General features: G+C 48.9%; 4 protein-coding genes across 4 annotated transcripts; 2 read left to right on the top strand and 2 right to left on the bottom strand.

The window, feature by feature from the left end:
- Positions 1-50: 50 nt before the first annotated feature.
- On the top strand, positions 51-1,253 carry ONS95_002199 (uncharacterized protein; the record flags this gene model as incomplete). The annotated part of the gene is made up of 1 exon (XM_058495443.1): positions 51-1,253. One exon carries the CDS (start codon positions 51-53, stop codon positions 1,251-1,253), a length of 1,203 nt encoding a protein of 400 aa, XP_058354171.1.
- A 1,093-nt stretch (positions 1,254-2,346) lies between these two features.
- ONS95_002198 (uncharacterized protein) lies at positions 2,347-4,680 on the top strand. Its single transcript, XM_058495442.1, has 3 exons — positions 2,347-3,211; positions 3,394-3,706; positions 3,849-4,680. Exons 1-3 carry the CDS (start codon positions 2,657-2,659, stop codon positions 4,430-4,432), a joined length of 1,452 nt encoding a protein of 483 aa, XP_058354170.1. The 5' UTR covers positions 2,347-2,656; the 3' UTR covers positions 4,433-4,680.
- Positions 4,681-4,825: 145 nt separating this feature from the next.
- Positions 4,826-6,343, bottom strand: ONS95_002197 (uncharacterized protein). Its single transcript, XM_058495441.1, has 3 exons — positions 6,044-6,343; positions 5,710-5,995; positions 4,826-5,614 (listed from the first exon to the last, which is right to left on the bottom strand). The coding sequence occupies exons 1-3, from the start codon at positions 6,243-6,245 to the stop codon at positions 5,035-5,037; spliced, it is 1,068 nt and encodes a 355-aa protein (XP_058354169.1). The 5' UTR covers positions 6,246-6,343; the 3' UTR covers positions 4,826-5,034.
- Positions 6,344-7,022: 679 nt separating this feature from the next.
- On the bottom strand, positions 7,023-11,545 carry ONS95_002196 (uncharacterized protein). The gene is made up of 3 exons (XM_058495440.1): positions 9,574-11,545; positions 8,577-9,518; positions 7,023-8,503 (listed from the first exon to the last, which is right to left on the bottom strand). Exons 1-3 carry the CDS (start codon positions 9,867-9,869, stop codon positions 7,633-7,635), a joined length of 2,109 nt encoding a protein of 702 aa, XP_058354168.1. The 5' UTR covers positions 9,870-11,545; the 3' UTR covers positions 7,023-7,632.
- Between the last annotated feature and the right edge of the window lie 591 nt (positions 11,546-12,136).

Raw genomic sequence — 12,136 nt, 5'->3', positions numbered from 1 at the left:
AACGCCTGCTTCCAACAACACACAATCCGCATCTCATATTTCCCGACAAAATGTCGCCCTCTAAAGAAGAACCCTCTGCGGCACCATCTGGCAAAATTGCCATAAAAGGCTTCTCCCTCTCCACCAAAGCCAGCGCTTCAAAACCCGGCGCAAAGCCAAAGCCACAACCTCCGCCCTCAAACCTAGGAAAGAGATCAAGAGGTGGCTTTGGGCACGATAGCGATTCCGAAGATGATCACAGAAGCCAGAACACACACGAGGCTGTCACAGGGTTTGGCTCAGAAGGGGCGATCCGGCATGAGAGTAGAGAGGAGGGGGTTTGGAGGAAAGGAGGCGAATTGGTGATCAAGAAGATGGCGAATAGGGATTGGAGAGCGGAAGCTACTGCTAGGAAGAGGGGGACGGGCAAGGATTTACTGCCTGCGGAGGAGAGGGCTATGAGGGATGGTGTGAGGAGGGAGACCGAGGGGAAGGAAAGTGGGAAGAAAGAGGGCGTGGATGTGGTGAATGGAAATGATGGAGAAATTCAGTGGGGCTTGAGTGTCAGGAAACGGGCGAGGACGGAGGAGTCTGATGGACCTGGTGGGCAAGCGGAAGGACAGGACAATGAATCTGCACCTAAACCCGAATCTATGGAGAACCTACGAGAACTCGAGGCAGCACAAACCTCCAAACCAGCACCTGTCACCGCAGACGAAGAAGCCCTCGCCTCCCTCCTCGGCACCTCAACATCCACCACCAAACGCCCCGACCTCGTAATCCCCACCCCTCTCACCGAACAAGAAGCCTACAAAGCCGCCGTCGCATCCGCACCCGACCCTTCCTCTCTAGAAGACTACGAGCGTATCCCCGTCGAAGAATTTGGCGCCGCTCTACTACGAGGCATGGGCTGGAAAGGAGAGAAGAATGCGGATACAAAGAAGAGGGAGGTTAAGAGGAGGCAGAATTTACTTGGGCTGGGAGCGAAGGAGTTGGATGGTGCGGAGGAATTGGGGGCGTGGGTGCAGAAGAGTGATGTTAAGAGGTTGAATCCTGGGGGAGGTGGTGGGAGAGGAGGAGGTGGAGGAGGATTTGGTGGAGGGGAGAGGAGGCCGAAGGCGGGGGAGTATAAGAGGGAGAAGGAGAGGGAGAGGGAGAGGAGGGAGGAGAGGGGTGGTGGGGGATATAGGAGGGAGAAGGAAAGGGAAAGAGAAAGAGATAGGGATAGGGATGGTGGGAGTGGGAGGGATAGACATAGGGAGTATAGACGGTAGGAAGGCTTGCAGATAGTGATGAGATTCTGATCCAAGGAAAGTTGCAGCGTAGTGCACGCGCAACTTTTCGCATCTCGATGTTAGGGCAGCCGTCATCGATAGTTGCTCTACTCGATACGGAACAGAACGAAAGAAGAGAAATCGTACAGAATCAGAAGTACATAGACACATACAATGCAGATATGCCGTCAAGCGGGTCCACCATATATGTGTATCCGATCAAATATCAACAACCTGGAGAGCTCAGAATATGCTTGAATTCGAACCACTACCGCCCTCGACGTCGATCGCAATGTATGATCGTACTCCGCAACGGTTCAGTCCAACAATTTTAACAATATTATTTACTTCCCGAAGAGCTTCCTGCATATCTGATCCCTCTAAGCAAAACTCCAAATCATCCGACCTGTCACCTCCCAACCCGAAACCCGAGCCTGTACATACCATACAAGTCCAACACAACACAAAACAAAACACAACACGAAAACGAGGTCCCCTCTCACCACATCCCGCAAGCTTGAATACCCCACCAATCTAATCCTATCCAATCATCCGATCCAACGAACCACCTAACCATCATTTCAGCCTATCAAATGTCGTATACGTATTTGTGATTACAGTATTGGGGGATTGTCGGATATCGGACTCCGGATACCGTATTCAGAAAACGAGAAAACGGGGCGGGAAGCGGGAAGCGGGAAGCGAGGAGAGAGCGAGAGACAACGCGAAACGGGAACGAAAGCGAAAGCGAGGGTTCTGCGATGTGCAACAAAAACTTTCTCTTCCAACGAGTGAACGGGCGGGTGATGCTGCTCTACTTGTTATTGGTTGTTGATTGAGTGAGGGATTCTCATAATTTTAATTGCTGGGATAAAATGATTCGGCATCTGGTTCAGGGAAGCTGTGGATGGCATTAAGAGAGTTTCGTGATGTGACAGCTGCGATACGAATACGGTAAGGTAAAGTTATGGATTGGATCCCAATTCTGGGGTTGTAATTGGTCGAATTCTTTCTATTGATAATTTGACCTACCTTTTATAATCAGTCAAATGTTCAAGGTTCTTCTTGACTCTCAATATTTGGTTGCTGTTGTTGTTTTTCTTCGATGTCACGTTCCTCGCCCCCTTTCTACCCCTCGCTTCTTCGCTTCGCTCACCCCACCTTTCGGCTGGTCCCTCAGCGCGGGGAAACAATGACATCGACATCATCGAGCTCAAGAGTATCTGATAGCTTGATAATACTCTTTAGCATGTCACAATCACAATATCAAAGCTTACTCCACCAATCAATTGTCCCAGATTAAAACATATATTATAATATATAAGCAATAACAATAAGTCCAGCACAAACCACAACATCAGGTAATCCTAGGTACTTTCAACTAAATAAACAATCCCCTCAATATGGAGCCCAAAGCCATCCTAGAGAAATACCGCCCCGACCTCACCCCCTTCGAAACCCTCTACAAAACCCTCCACCAAAACCCCGGCCTCTCCCTCCAAGAACACCTCGCCTCCACCACAGCAGCCACCCACCTCCGCACCCTCCCCTCCTTCACAATCCGCAACTCCATAGGCGGCACCGGCCTCATCGGATTCCTCACCAACGGGCCCGGACCCACGGTCCTCCTCCGCGCCGACACGGACGCTCTTCCCGTCAAAGAACTCACCGGCCTTCCCTACGCGAGCGAGAAGACTGAAGTCGATGTGGAGGATGGAGTCGAGAAGCCGGTTATGCATGCTTGTGGACATGATATGCATGTTGCGTGTATGTTGGCGGCGACGACTACGCTGAGCGAGGCGAGGGATGAGTGGAGGGGGACGTTGGTGGTTTTGTTTCAGCCGAATGAGGAGAGGGGGGCGGGGGCGAGGGCGATGGTTGAGGATGGGTTATATGATATGGAGAGGCATGGGTGTCCGGTTCCGGATGTGGTGTTGGGGCAGCATGTTATGCCTTTTGTGAGAGTTTCTTTCTTTGGTCCTGTTATTCGAGTTGTCGTCGGTTTCTTGGCTTCCAAGTTCAACTTGTTGGAGTGTTTTAGGGTATTTAGTTTACGTGTTGAGAGGGGAATTGTTCTCAAGGTTTATTGTTCGTAATCGGAGTGATATAAGTCCTTGTACTGACTATATGCTCACCATAGGCTGCCGGAGAGGTTGGGACTAGAGTTGGGAATTTTGCAAGTGCAGCAGATAGTTTTAAGGTTGAAGTATTTGGAAGGGGAGGGCATGCAAGTCAACCACGTACGCACCCTTTCTCGATTGGTCTTGTTGACCACACGAGAACTTGGATCTTACATCAGAAGAGAGTTCTTGGCTTTGGATGGTCTTGGATGAACGAGAGCTTGATATTGGAATTTGGTGTTCCGAGAGCTGACCATTGTGAAGACAGGACGATTGATCCGGTTGTGCTCGCTTCTCACATTGTGGTGAGATTGCAGACTGTCGTTTCAAGAGGTATGTTGCGAACATTGTCTTAAGTGTTGAGCCATCTGAACCATTAGATGCGGAAAATGTATTCTCTGTCCTTGCAACAGCGATCGGGGTGGCGATTCCTTCCACCACATACTTCCAAAATAGCATGCTAATATCCCCTCAGAAGTCGATCCCAGAGAAGCAGCCGTCGTAACAGTCGGCAGCATCCAAGCCGGCCAAACCGAAAATATCATCGCTTCCTCCGCCATCCTCAAACTCAACATCCGCACCACCTCACCCACCACCCGAACCCGCGTCCTCTCAGCCATCAAACGCATCGTCTCCGCCGAATGCGACGCCTCAGGAAGTCCCCAACCTCCTTCATGGCACCCCACTTCCTCATTTCCATTCACAATCAACGACGCTGAGACCACCGAAAAAGTCTCAACATCTTTCAATGACTATTTCGGCGAAAAGCACAATCCTAACTCTGGCCTTTTGGGAGGAAGCGAGGATTTTGCGATTCTGGCGACGGAGGCGCCGAATCCGAAGGCGGAGGGTGGGAGGGGTGTGCCGTATTGTTATTGGATTTTTGGAGGGGTGGACCCGGAGACTTGGAAGGAGAAGGAGAGTGAGGGGAAGCTGGATGAGATTCCTATCAATCATAGTGCGTATTTTGCGCCGGCTGTGCAGCCTACGTTGAAGACGGGAGTGGATGCACTTGTTGTTGGGGCTTTGGCGTTTTTGGGACGGCCAGGGAAGGGGTGAAGCTGGTAGATGCTTAGACCATGATACTTTAAAACATTGGCTGTGGTGTCTTGGAGATGACTTTGAAGTGACATTAGTGTTCCATTTGTCGCTCAACGCAAAAGAAACGTGTCTCATGGTTTTGATGGCGGCAGCTCTCTGGAGTGGTGTCTTAGTGGCAATACACAGTTAGTCGAGTTTTTTGACAAGAATAAACTACGAAAGTCATGCCATCTAGACTTGTTAAAGGATGGAACAACAATGCAAGACGAGAAACGATATTACAGAAAGAAAACAAATGTTTCATATCAGAAGCGTAAGCGAGACCCAGCAAGTGCAGTGGTAGCTGAATGCACACTAACATCACCGGATGTCTGGTCAGTGGTCACTGAAAGCAAGCTAGTCATAGAAACACTTTATAAACGTCCAATTCAGATTTTTAAATGGATGACTTGAATAGATAAGCCCGGTCCAGGCGAGAATGCTTTTGCTGAGCGAGGTTTCTCGCAAATGCATAATGCTAACCAAGAAAGTTTCCACCCATCCTAGTCCTCTCATGAATCACATCAACAATCCCAATCTCCAGACCTCACAATTCCCCGACACTGATTCACAATCCTCATCTAAGAGCTGCAACCGCCCAATCTCACACTCCCAGCATACATCTCATACGTATCCGCATTCTGAGCCGCCTTAGCAGCCGTCAAAGCCTTCGCAGCAGTCGGTCCATAAGCCCAATCAGTAGTACCATACAAGTGAGTCATCTCATGCAGAATCGACCCCGCGCGATCATAATCATCATTCGCACAAGTCGACGCATACTCAGGGAACCCCCAGAATCCATTATTCGGGCAAGGCACAATAGTGTTAGCGCTAGGAACGGTATACAGCAGCGCAGTTCCGTCAGTGCAGTCGCTGTAGACGTCTGTGCAGTAGATCTTGGGGGAGGTGGTCTGCACGTTGGCTACGTCATTGTAGATCACGCGGACGGCGGACTCTTGCGAGGTGGACTTGAACCAGGTGGTGAAGTAGTAGGCGCCGGTGGCGGCGGCGGTGTAGGCGGCCTTGGACATGGAGATGGCGTGGGAGACGCTGGTGGTTAGGGCGGATGTTTGGGAGGCGGAGCAAGAATTGTATGTGATTGCTCGCTTCTTGATGCGGGAGTTGCTGGTCTCCTCGGGGCTGCGCTTGGAGATGTGCTCACTAGAAGAACATGTCAGTCATGATCCGAGTTTCAGACTTAGTTGGGCTTTTGTGAAGTTGCCATTGGCGTGACAATAAGAAGTAGAGAAACTTACGCCTCAGCAATACTCTGATCTGGAGTGATGGCAACAGTGCTTGAAGCGGCACTCTCACAGAATGTGAGATCAGCAGCGGTGGTTGGAGCCACAGATCCAGTGACGTATTTGAAGCCTTGGATAGCTGTAATCTTGGCCTTGGAGATACCACCGAGTCTGTAGCTCTTGGCCACATTCACTGAAGCTGTGATGGTCTCTCCTGGTGCGATGACTTGGAACATATCCTGGGTAAGGCCGGTACGTCGGTAGTTGACAACCACACCCTCAAAAGGAAGAGCGACTCCATCTATGAACATTAGTGCTTGTCCCTAAAATGGTAACTAATGTGACATACCGGCAGTCACCAACAAATCCTTGGTAGCATGACTACTGAAGACAGTGTTTCCCTTGAACACAGTGAGTGTTTCAGCTCCTGTGTTCGTCACTGCAACCTGAGCAACATGGTGTTTAGCACCGGTAATCTCAACTGACAAAGGGCATGCAGCCATTGCAGCACCGGCCAAAGCCAGGACTGGGAGAGCGATACTTTGGACCATATTTGCGACTTCAAGGCGTGAGGAGAGTAGACCGGAGAGAAGGAGAGTGGTGAGGAGAATAATTCTTGGAACTCACCGTCTATAAGTACTTGATGACCCAGCTCCCTGTCCTACTATACACATGGCTTAGAAGCGAGCAGAGGAGGCAGGTCTCAAAATACTAGCATGCTAATCTGCATAACGGACATCGAGCTGTGAGAGGAAGGTAAGATTTACAAGCTTATTTGTTCACCCGCAAATCCATCAGAAGATCTACACCACCTGCTCTTAACAGGCAGGTCCCTAGATAGCCATCCAAGTACAAGAATCCACTCTCATCTCCTAATACTAGGAACCAAAAACTCCACCACACAAACAAGCACAAGACCGAGGCTTGTTCCTCTTGGCAAGGCGCCTTGAATCACTCTCCTGACAAATCGGAGGGTGTAAACATCGCCAAATGATCGCACCCTGAGGGCTTGTTTACCCTGCATCGCTTGGCACGGTACTTGCATGCTCAAAAGGGCAGCCCTTTATCTCCATGCTCGCGAACCGGATAAACAAAAGCGCTTCAAATCACGAACAGAGCACTCTCACTGGAGGATTTGCTTGCCGGGCAAACAGCGGGTGATGGGGTCAGGGGTTTAAGCGAGGGTTGCCAATCCGGCATAAGCTTTAGGTCTAAGCTTCATTAGGCAGGACGAAGTAGCTTTATCGCGGGGTGGAGCTTGTTTCTGGCCAAGGAAGTGCTTGAATTTGTTTGAATGGGTGGCACGGGTTATCTTCTGCTTCGGCAGAGTCGAGAGGGATAGGAAGGTAGATGTCGTGCATTCTTCGGGCTTTCGTTGGATGGAGGGGATGAGCGGGGATAAGATTGAGATACTCGGCCCCTCCCGAACCTTATCGTTTGCAAAATGCAGTGAGATTACGGTAGTACATGCCTAGCTAGGGAATTGGATAAAGAAGATATGTGAGTTCGGTGCCGAATACTCATGTTGCGGTGTCTTAAAAAGAGTTCAGATTTTGAGATTGGCCACGAGGGAGTTCGGCCTATCGCCTAACTTACCCAATTCACGAGGAGGATCAGAGGTGGCGAAACGCGTGACTGAGTTTGCATTGTCCATACAATGCTATAACCGGTTATTTGAATGTTTCTTTTGAAAATTTCGATTACATTAGGTGATTTTTACTCGGACACAGTTCGCTTAGATATCTCGTCTGTGAAACCTCTTTGAGTAAGACCAGCTTCTTCCCCCTCCAAATTAAATATTAACGACTTCGCAGATTCTGTCAGAAACCTGAAAATCCTACTTCAACAGCCAAGAACTATGAAAGTCAAAATACCAAAGAAATAACAAATGAAAACCCTATACCCAGATCCCCGCAAACTCCTAACGCAAACTTCCCCTTAAATGAGAATCGAAACCGCCAATTCCGTCGGATCGATAACATTGTATGCCACGATTTTGTCATCCAACTGCTCACTATGCTTATTGAAAAGGATTCCAAGCTCCATCAAGTCAGTATAGAACTTCGACGCAGCACTTCCAATCGCCTTCCAACCCTCACCCTCCTCACCTTTAGCTTCATCCTCCAAATCTTGAGCATAGCTCAACAGAGTCTGGTCCTCCGACACACCATAGCTGAGAAGATATGGAAGCTGAGAGCTCAGTAGCCAGACCTGCTCATCGTGTACAGGGAGCGCTGCAACGACATCTTGTTCTTTGTACGACATGAGTTCTTCGAGTGTGTTTGGCAAAGGAGTGTTCAGACAGCCGGGCTTGTTGGGCACGAAGGACATGTAGTAGCATTGCAGGTAGTTGACCGAGTTGTGCTTTGGAGCAGCGGTGTGAATGCACATGACGATTGCATTGCATAGTTCGTCGATGGTTTCGATGTCTGGGAAGGAGGTCATCTGTCCGCCTGTAGGGCTCTTCATCTCGTTGCACCAGGACTGCACAGATTTGTCGGCTGCAACTTCGTCATCTGTCTTGTAGACAGTTTCGAGAACCGAGAAAACGAATTTGTAGAGTGTCTTCCACATGGGTAACATATTGCGGGCCCAGGCGTAGTTGTGGAATATCTTCTCGTCAAGCTTGGATATTGGAAAGCCGCGGCGCTCTAGGTCAGCGGGGATGTAGTTGTCGGTCCAGTTGAAACGCTTATATGCATTCAAGAGGAACGCATATGTCTGAGCTTTGGAGAACCCATTGATTTCAGTGACTACCTTTGGGACCAGAATCGACCGTGCGGCGGCATTGAGAGAAAGAGTTTTGAGCCTGTGTTGAGTCAGTACATGCTAGAAAGTATTTCAAGGCGCGGAGAATGTGTGTGAAAAGATTGTAGACATACCAATGAGGCTCCAGAATACGGTAGACAATGTGGTCTGCAGTGAAAGATCGCTGGGCAGCAACGATTGAGGCTTCTTCCACGAAATGACAGTCATTGAGATGGACTTGGATCTCATGCTTAGTCCAGTCCGATACCTGACTACACATTTTTGCATATCTCCATGGCCAGTCCTGTTCTTCCGTCGCTTTAGAGTCCTGGGGAGTGATCCTCTTATTGAAGATGACCACCGATTTCTCCATGCTGACCTTATAATCGATGATGATCGCCAATGGATGTAGGTTGCCATCCTCACGGAGCTGGAGGAGCGTAACAGAGGCACAGCCAAATCTCTTCCCGTCATCAGATTTCAGAACTGTATCCGGTGCTGCATCGGCAGCATCTCGAAAGTAGCTGCAGTCTTGGATGAAGAATGACTCTGCTTTAGAGTACTCAAGCAGCACAGCTACATCATTTCTTCCCTGTTCCTTCGCCACGGCCTTGAACTTTCCAACCCACTCGCCAGCAAGCGTGATACTAGTGGGATTGGAACCTGTAAATGACTGCTGTGAAAACACGGCATCCGTGTACCAGTCGTCCCGATTCGCGACACTGGGCTCCGTTCCAATATTCTTCTTCGCACGAGTCAGCTGCTTCATGCGTGCCTGGATCCCTGCCATTGTTTTTCCAATTGGCTCTCCATAGAGATATGCTGCCAGCAATTTGGGTTGAAGGGCTTCTGGAAGCAATGCGACGGTGGTATCGATCAGTCGTTCAGCATTGAAGATCTGTAGAAGTCCGGTCTGTTCATCGCGGGGTATGCTTTTCAGACAAGGTGGATACGGCGGATTGGTGGTTCCTGGTTCCTGCCATGCGTACGTTCTACGGAGGGTTTCGATGGAACGCTTTCGTCTCCATTCTTTGTCTGAAGGTTCAAATTCTGCGAGATCAAAGTACGATGCGAATCTAATGATAATTATTAGATTATCCCAGCAGAATCTGAGTTTCTAGTGCTGCATACCTGGTGTCGATGTCTTGGAACAACTTGATGATATCAAGCCCTACTTTGGCTTCGATCTTCTTCGGCTCAGACAGTATGAATTCTGGAATCGTTGGTCTCGTTCGGCCTTTCAGAGGGCCCAAACTCTTGACCCATCGCAGAGACCGCTTCTGTTGTGGGACCGGAGTCGTATTGATTACGACTGGTGTCTTGATGATTTGAAATGTTGGAGCAGGCTGGGCCTTGGACTCGGTTATGGGCTTTTCGGCGACATTGGAAGAAGTCCCGAAGTTTGAGAAAATATTTCTAAACGACATTTTGCCAAAGATAGTATTCGACTGAGGTAACTCAGGAGTCGGTTCTCAATAAATGTAGTCGCGTGTCTGCTTTTGTTGATTTCTTTGGGGGTCCTCGGTTCTGTAAGTCTAAATCGCGTTGGAATGGGGCTGCCGATCCCTAGAATTGTTGATGTGTTGACTCTGTTGAGCCACATTCCATGCACAAGACATGGGAACAACAATCTCAATCACTGTTTTGAGGGCAACCTCGTAACTTTGTCAGAATTCATAGAGCATTTTAGGAAAATGCAGCCGTCAAGCCTAGTCCAACGATTGCTTCTTTTGCATAGCCTAGATCCCCTGTGCAAAAGAATTTCTTCGCCGCATCAACAATGGCTGTCCAAGAGTTCAAACGCATCGCCTAAGCGGCAGCAATTATTGTTTCCTGGAAGCAGTCTTACTCTGGAAATCTCCAGCTCTCTCAAGCCCCAAAGAAGAGTATCCAGGGAAGACGAGCGTGACATGGCTGCCTGTCGCTGAAGGCATCAAAAGTCAACAAACATGTGCCATTTGAAATTAGCGAGAAGAGGGTGTTCGAAACTCCCAAAGCACCACATTGTCTTCTAGGCTCGGCGAAAAAGAAATTATGGCCAAGCCAGCCACTTCTTGCACAACATCCCAGTAGTCACTTGGCAAATGGTCTGCCTTCCAAGTCATGAGTTGATGTGCAATGGGACACAACTGGTAAACAACAAAGTAGATCGCTGTCCAAGCCATACCGCCGAACCCAAGCTGTCAAATGTCTCGCTTAGTGGATGGTTGGCGGGGAAAACTGTTTTCCAAGAGCTTGTGGCTTTCGTGTCTGGATGAAGGAATGTTGAGTAGCCGAATTGTTGTTCTTGGGCTATGTTGACCAAGCATGGGAAAAGGGAATATGGCTTTTGTGTCTTGTTGACAGATTCTTGTCATCTCCACGCTCTCCAATATGCGTGAGCGTGAAATGTCCCCCGCTAAGCTCAAGACGCTGGAAATCTGGCTTTGGAAACCTATACATGAAATTTGCGAAGCGAGTAGAGACTTTGAATGCATCGTGCTATCCACGGAGTTCAAGAACCTCACCCAACCCAGGCCCGCAAGATGTACTGCGGCAGCCTCGAAGTCGCTTTCAACAAGCTCTCAATTTAATGTGAGCTTGCTGAGCATTGACAATGAAACAGAGCCACAATCATATCGTACCATTCGAAGGGCAATACTTCCAGGAGGACCTCCTCGCTTGTTATCCTCAAGAGATCTGACACTTTCTGGTTTATTGATCTGATCGCAAGGGATTGATGGGCAACTGTAACGATGCTGTCTAGTCTTTCACCACCGACCCTTGAAATAATTTGGGAGATGTTCGCTAAGAATTGACGGACGTAGTTGGACTCTTGATCATAATAGGGAGCCACCGTTCTCTATGTGGTCTGAATGTGGGTTTACTATTCATGGGTACGAAATGATCAGCGTTCAGCGGATGTCTAGGGACTGGAATATGACACTCTTTTGAAAGCTGCCGACGTGTCTTCCTGCCCCTTCACAATGAATCAAAGTTTAACACGGTACTTTGTTAAAATTTTAGGTGGCGAACCCGACTCTACAGGTCAGTGACTGGTACCACGTGACCATTCAACAACTTGGACAATGCACTCTTTTGGAAATAGCCGAGATTGTTTCTGCTGGCTATTCTGCTGTTGGAGATGCAGCTACAAAATCTGTGTTAATATCTACTTGCGCAATGTGGGTCACGATGCCCCTCGCTCGCCTGCGCTTGGCTCGCTACAGAGATCAGTGTTTACTCATCAGAGATGAAGGCCCAGGGATGTCTTCATCCACCCAATGGGCTTCGGACCTATTGTGTGGCATACAGGCATTGGTGGTAGACATATCTCTTATTGTTCCTTGGTACCGATTGGTGTATGGAGCCATCTCATCATACCCATCAAGGTGAGTCTTTTAGGCTGTCATGTGGTTTCTTTAGTCATTCAGCATGTCCTATATTCTTCACACCACACCTCGCCATCTCTTCCTTTTTCTTCCCCGGACATGAACGGTACTGGCTCCAATTCACAACTCCATCATCTTGTGCTTCAACAGAGATCTCTTATATTTTGAGTCCTCAGTCATTGGGCACCTATCTACCACTTCTGCGTCCGAACAGTCACGGAGTGCTTGACAATCAAATATGCTGTCTCGTTGTTCTAATATGGAGAAATCTCTGCCGTGGGTCCGATGGGATTGAGACTCAAGAGAGCAGCTATTATTGGCAG

This window comes from Cadophora gregata (genome assembly GCF_030347475.1).
Source record: "Cadophora gregata isolate MNR1 chromosome Unknown scaffold_11, whole genome shotgun sequence".
NCBI classification, from domain to species: domain Eukaryota; kingdom Fungi; phylum Ascomycota; class Leotiomycetes; order Helotiales; family Ploettnerulaceae; genus Cadophora; species Cadophora gregata.
Note: the sequence above shows the minus strand (reverse complement) of the source record. Positions and strands in the feature narration are given on the sequence as shown.

Excerpts from the sequence above, each read along its gene's own strand:
- ONS95_002198 (XM_058495442.1), top strand. The coding sequence starts at position 2,657 with ATGGAGCCCAAAGCCATCCTAGAGAAATACCGCCCCGACCTCACCCCC. Across the intron at positions 3,212-3,393 it reads GGCAGCATGTTATGCCTTTT|GCTGCCGGAGAGGTTGGGAC; the intron begins GTGAGAGTTTCT and ends TGCTCACCATAG. Across the intron at positions 3,707-3,848 it reads GCAGACTGTCGTTTCAAGAG|AAGTCGATCCCAGAGAAGCA; the intron begins GTATGTTGCGAA and ends ATATCCCCTCAG.
- ONS95_002197 (XM_058495441.1), bottom strand. The coding sequence starts at position 6,245 with ATGGTCCAAAGTATCGCTCTCCCAGTCCTGGCTTTGGCCGGTGCTGCA. Across the intron at positions 5,996-6,043 it reads GGATTTGTTGGTGACTGCCG|ATGGAGTCGCTCTTCCTTTT; the intron begins GTATGTCACATT and ends TAATGTTCATAG. Across the intron at positions 5,615-5,709 it reads GATCAGAGTATTGCTGAGGC|TGAGCACATCTCCAAGCGCA; the intron begins GTAAGTTTCTCT and ends ATGTTCTTCTAG.
- ONS95_002196 (XM_058495440.1), bottom strand. The coding sequence starts at position 9,869 with ATGTCGTTTAGAAATATTTTCTCAAACTTCGGGACTTCTTCCAATGTC. Across the intron at positions 9,519-9,573 it reads TTCCAAGACATCGACACCAG|ATTCGCATCGTACTTTGATC; the intron begins GTATGCAGCACT and ends AATTATCATTAG. Across the intron at positions 8,504-8,576 it reads CGTATTCTGGAGCCTCATTG|GCTCAAAACTCTTTCTCTCA; the intron begins GTATGTCTACAA and ends GACTCAACACAG.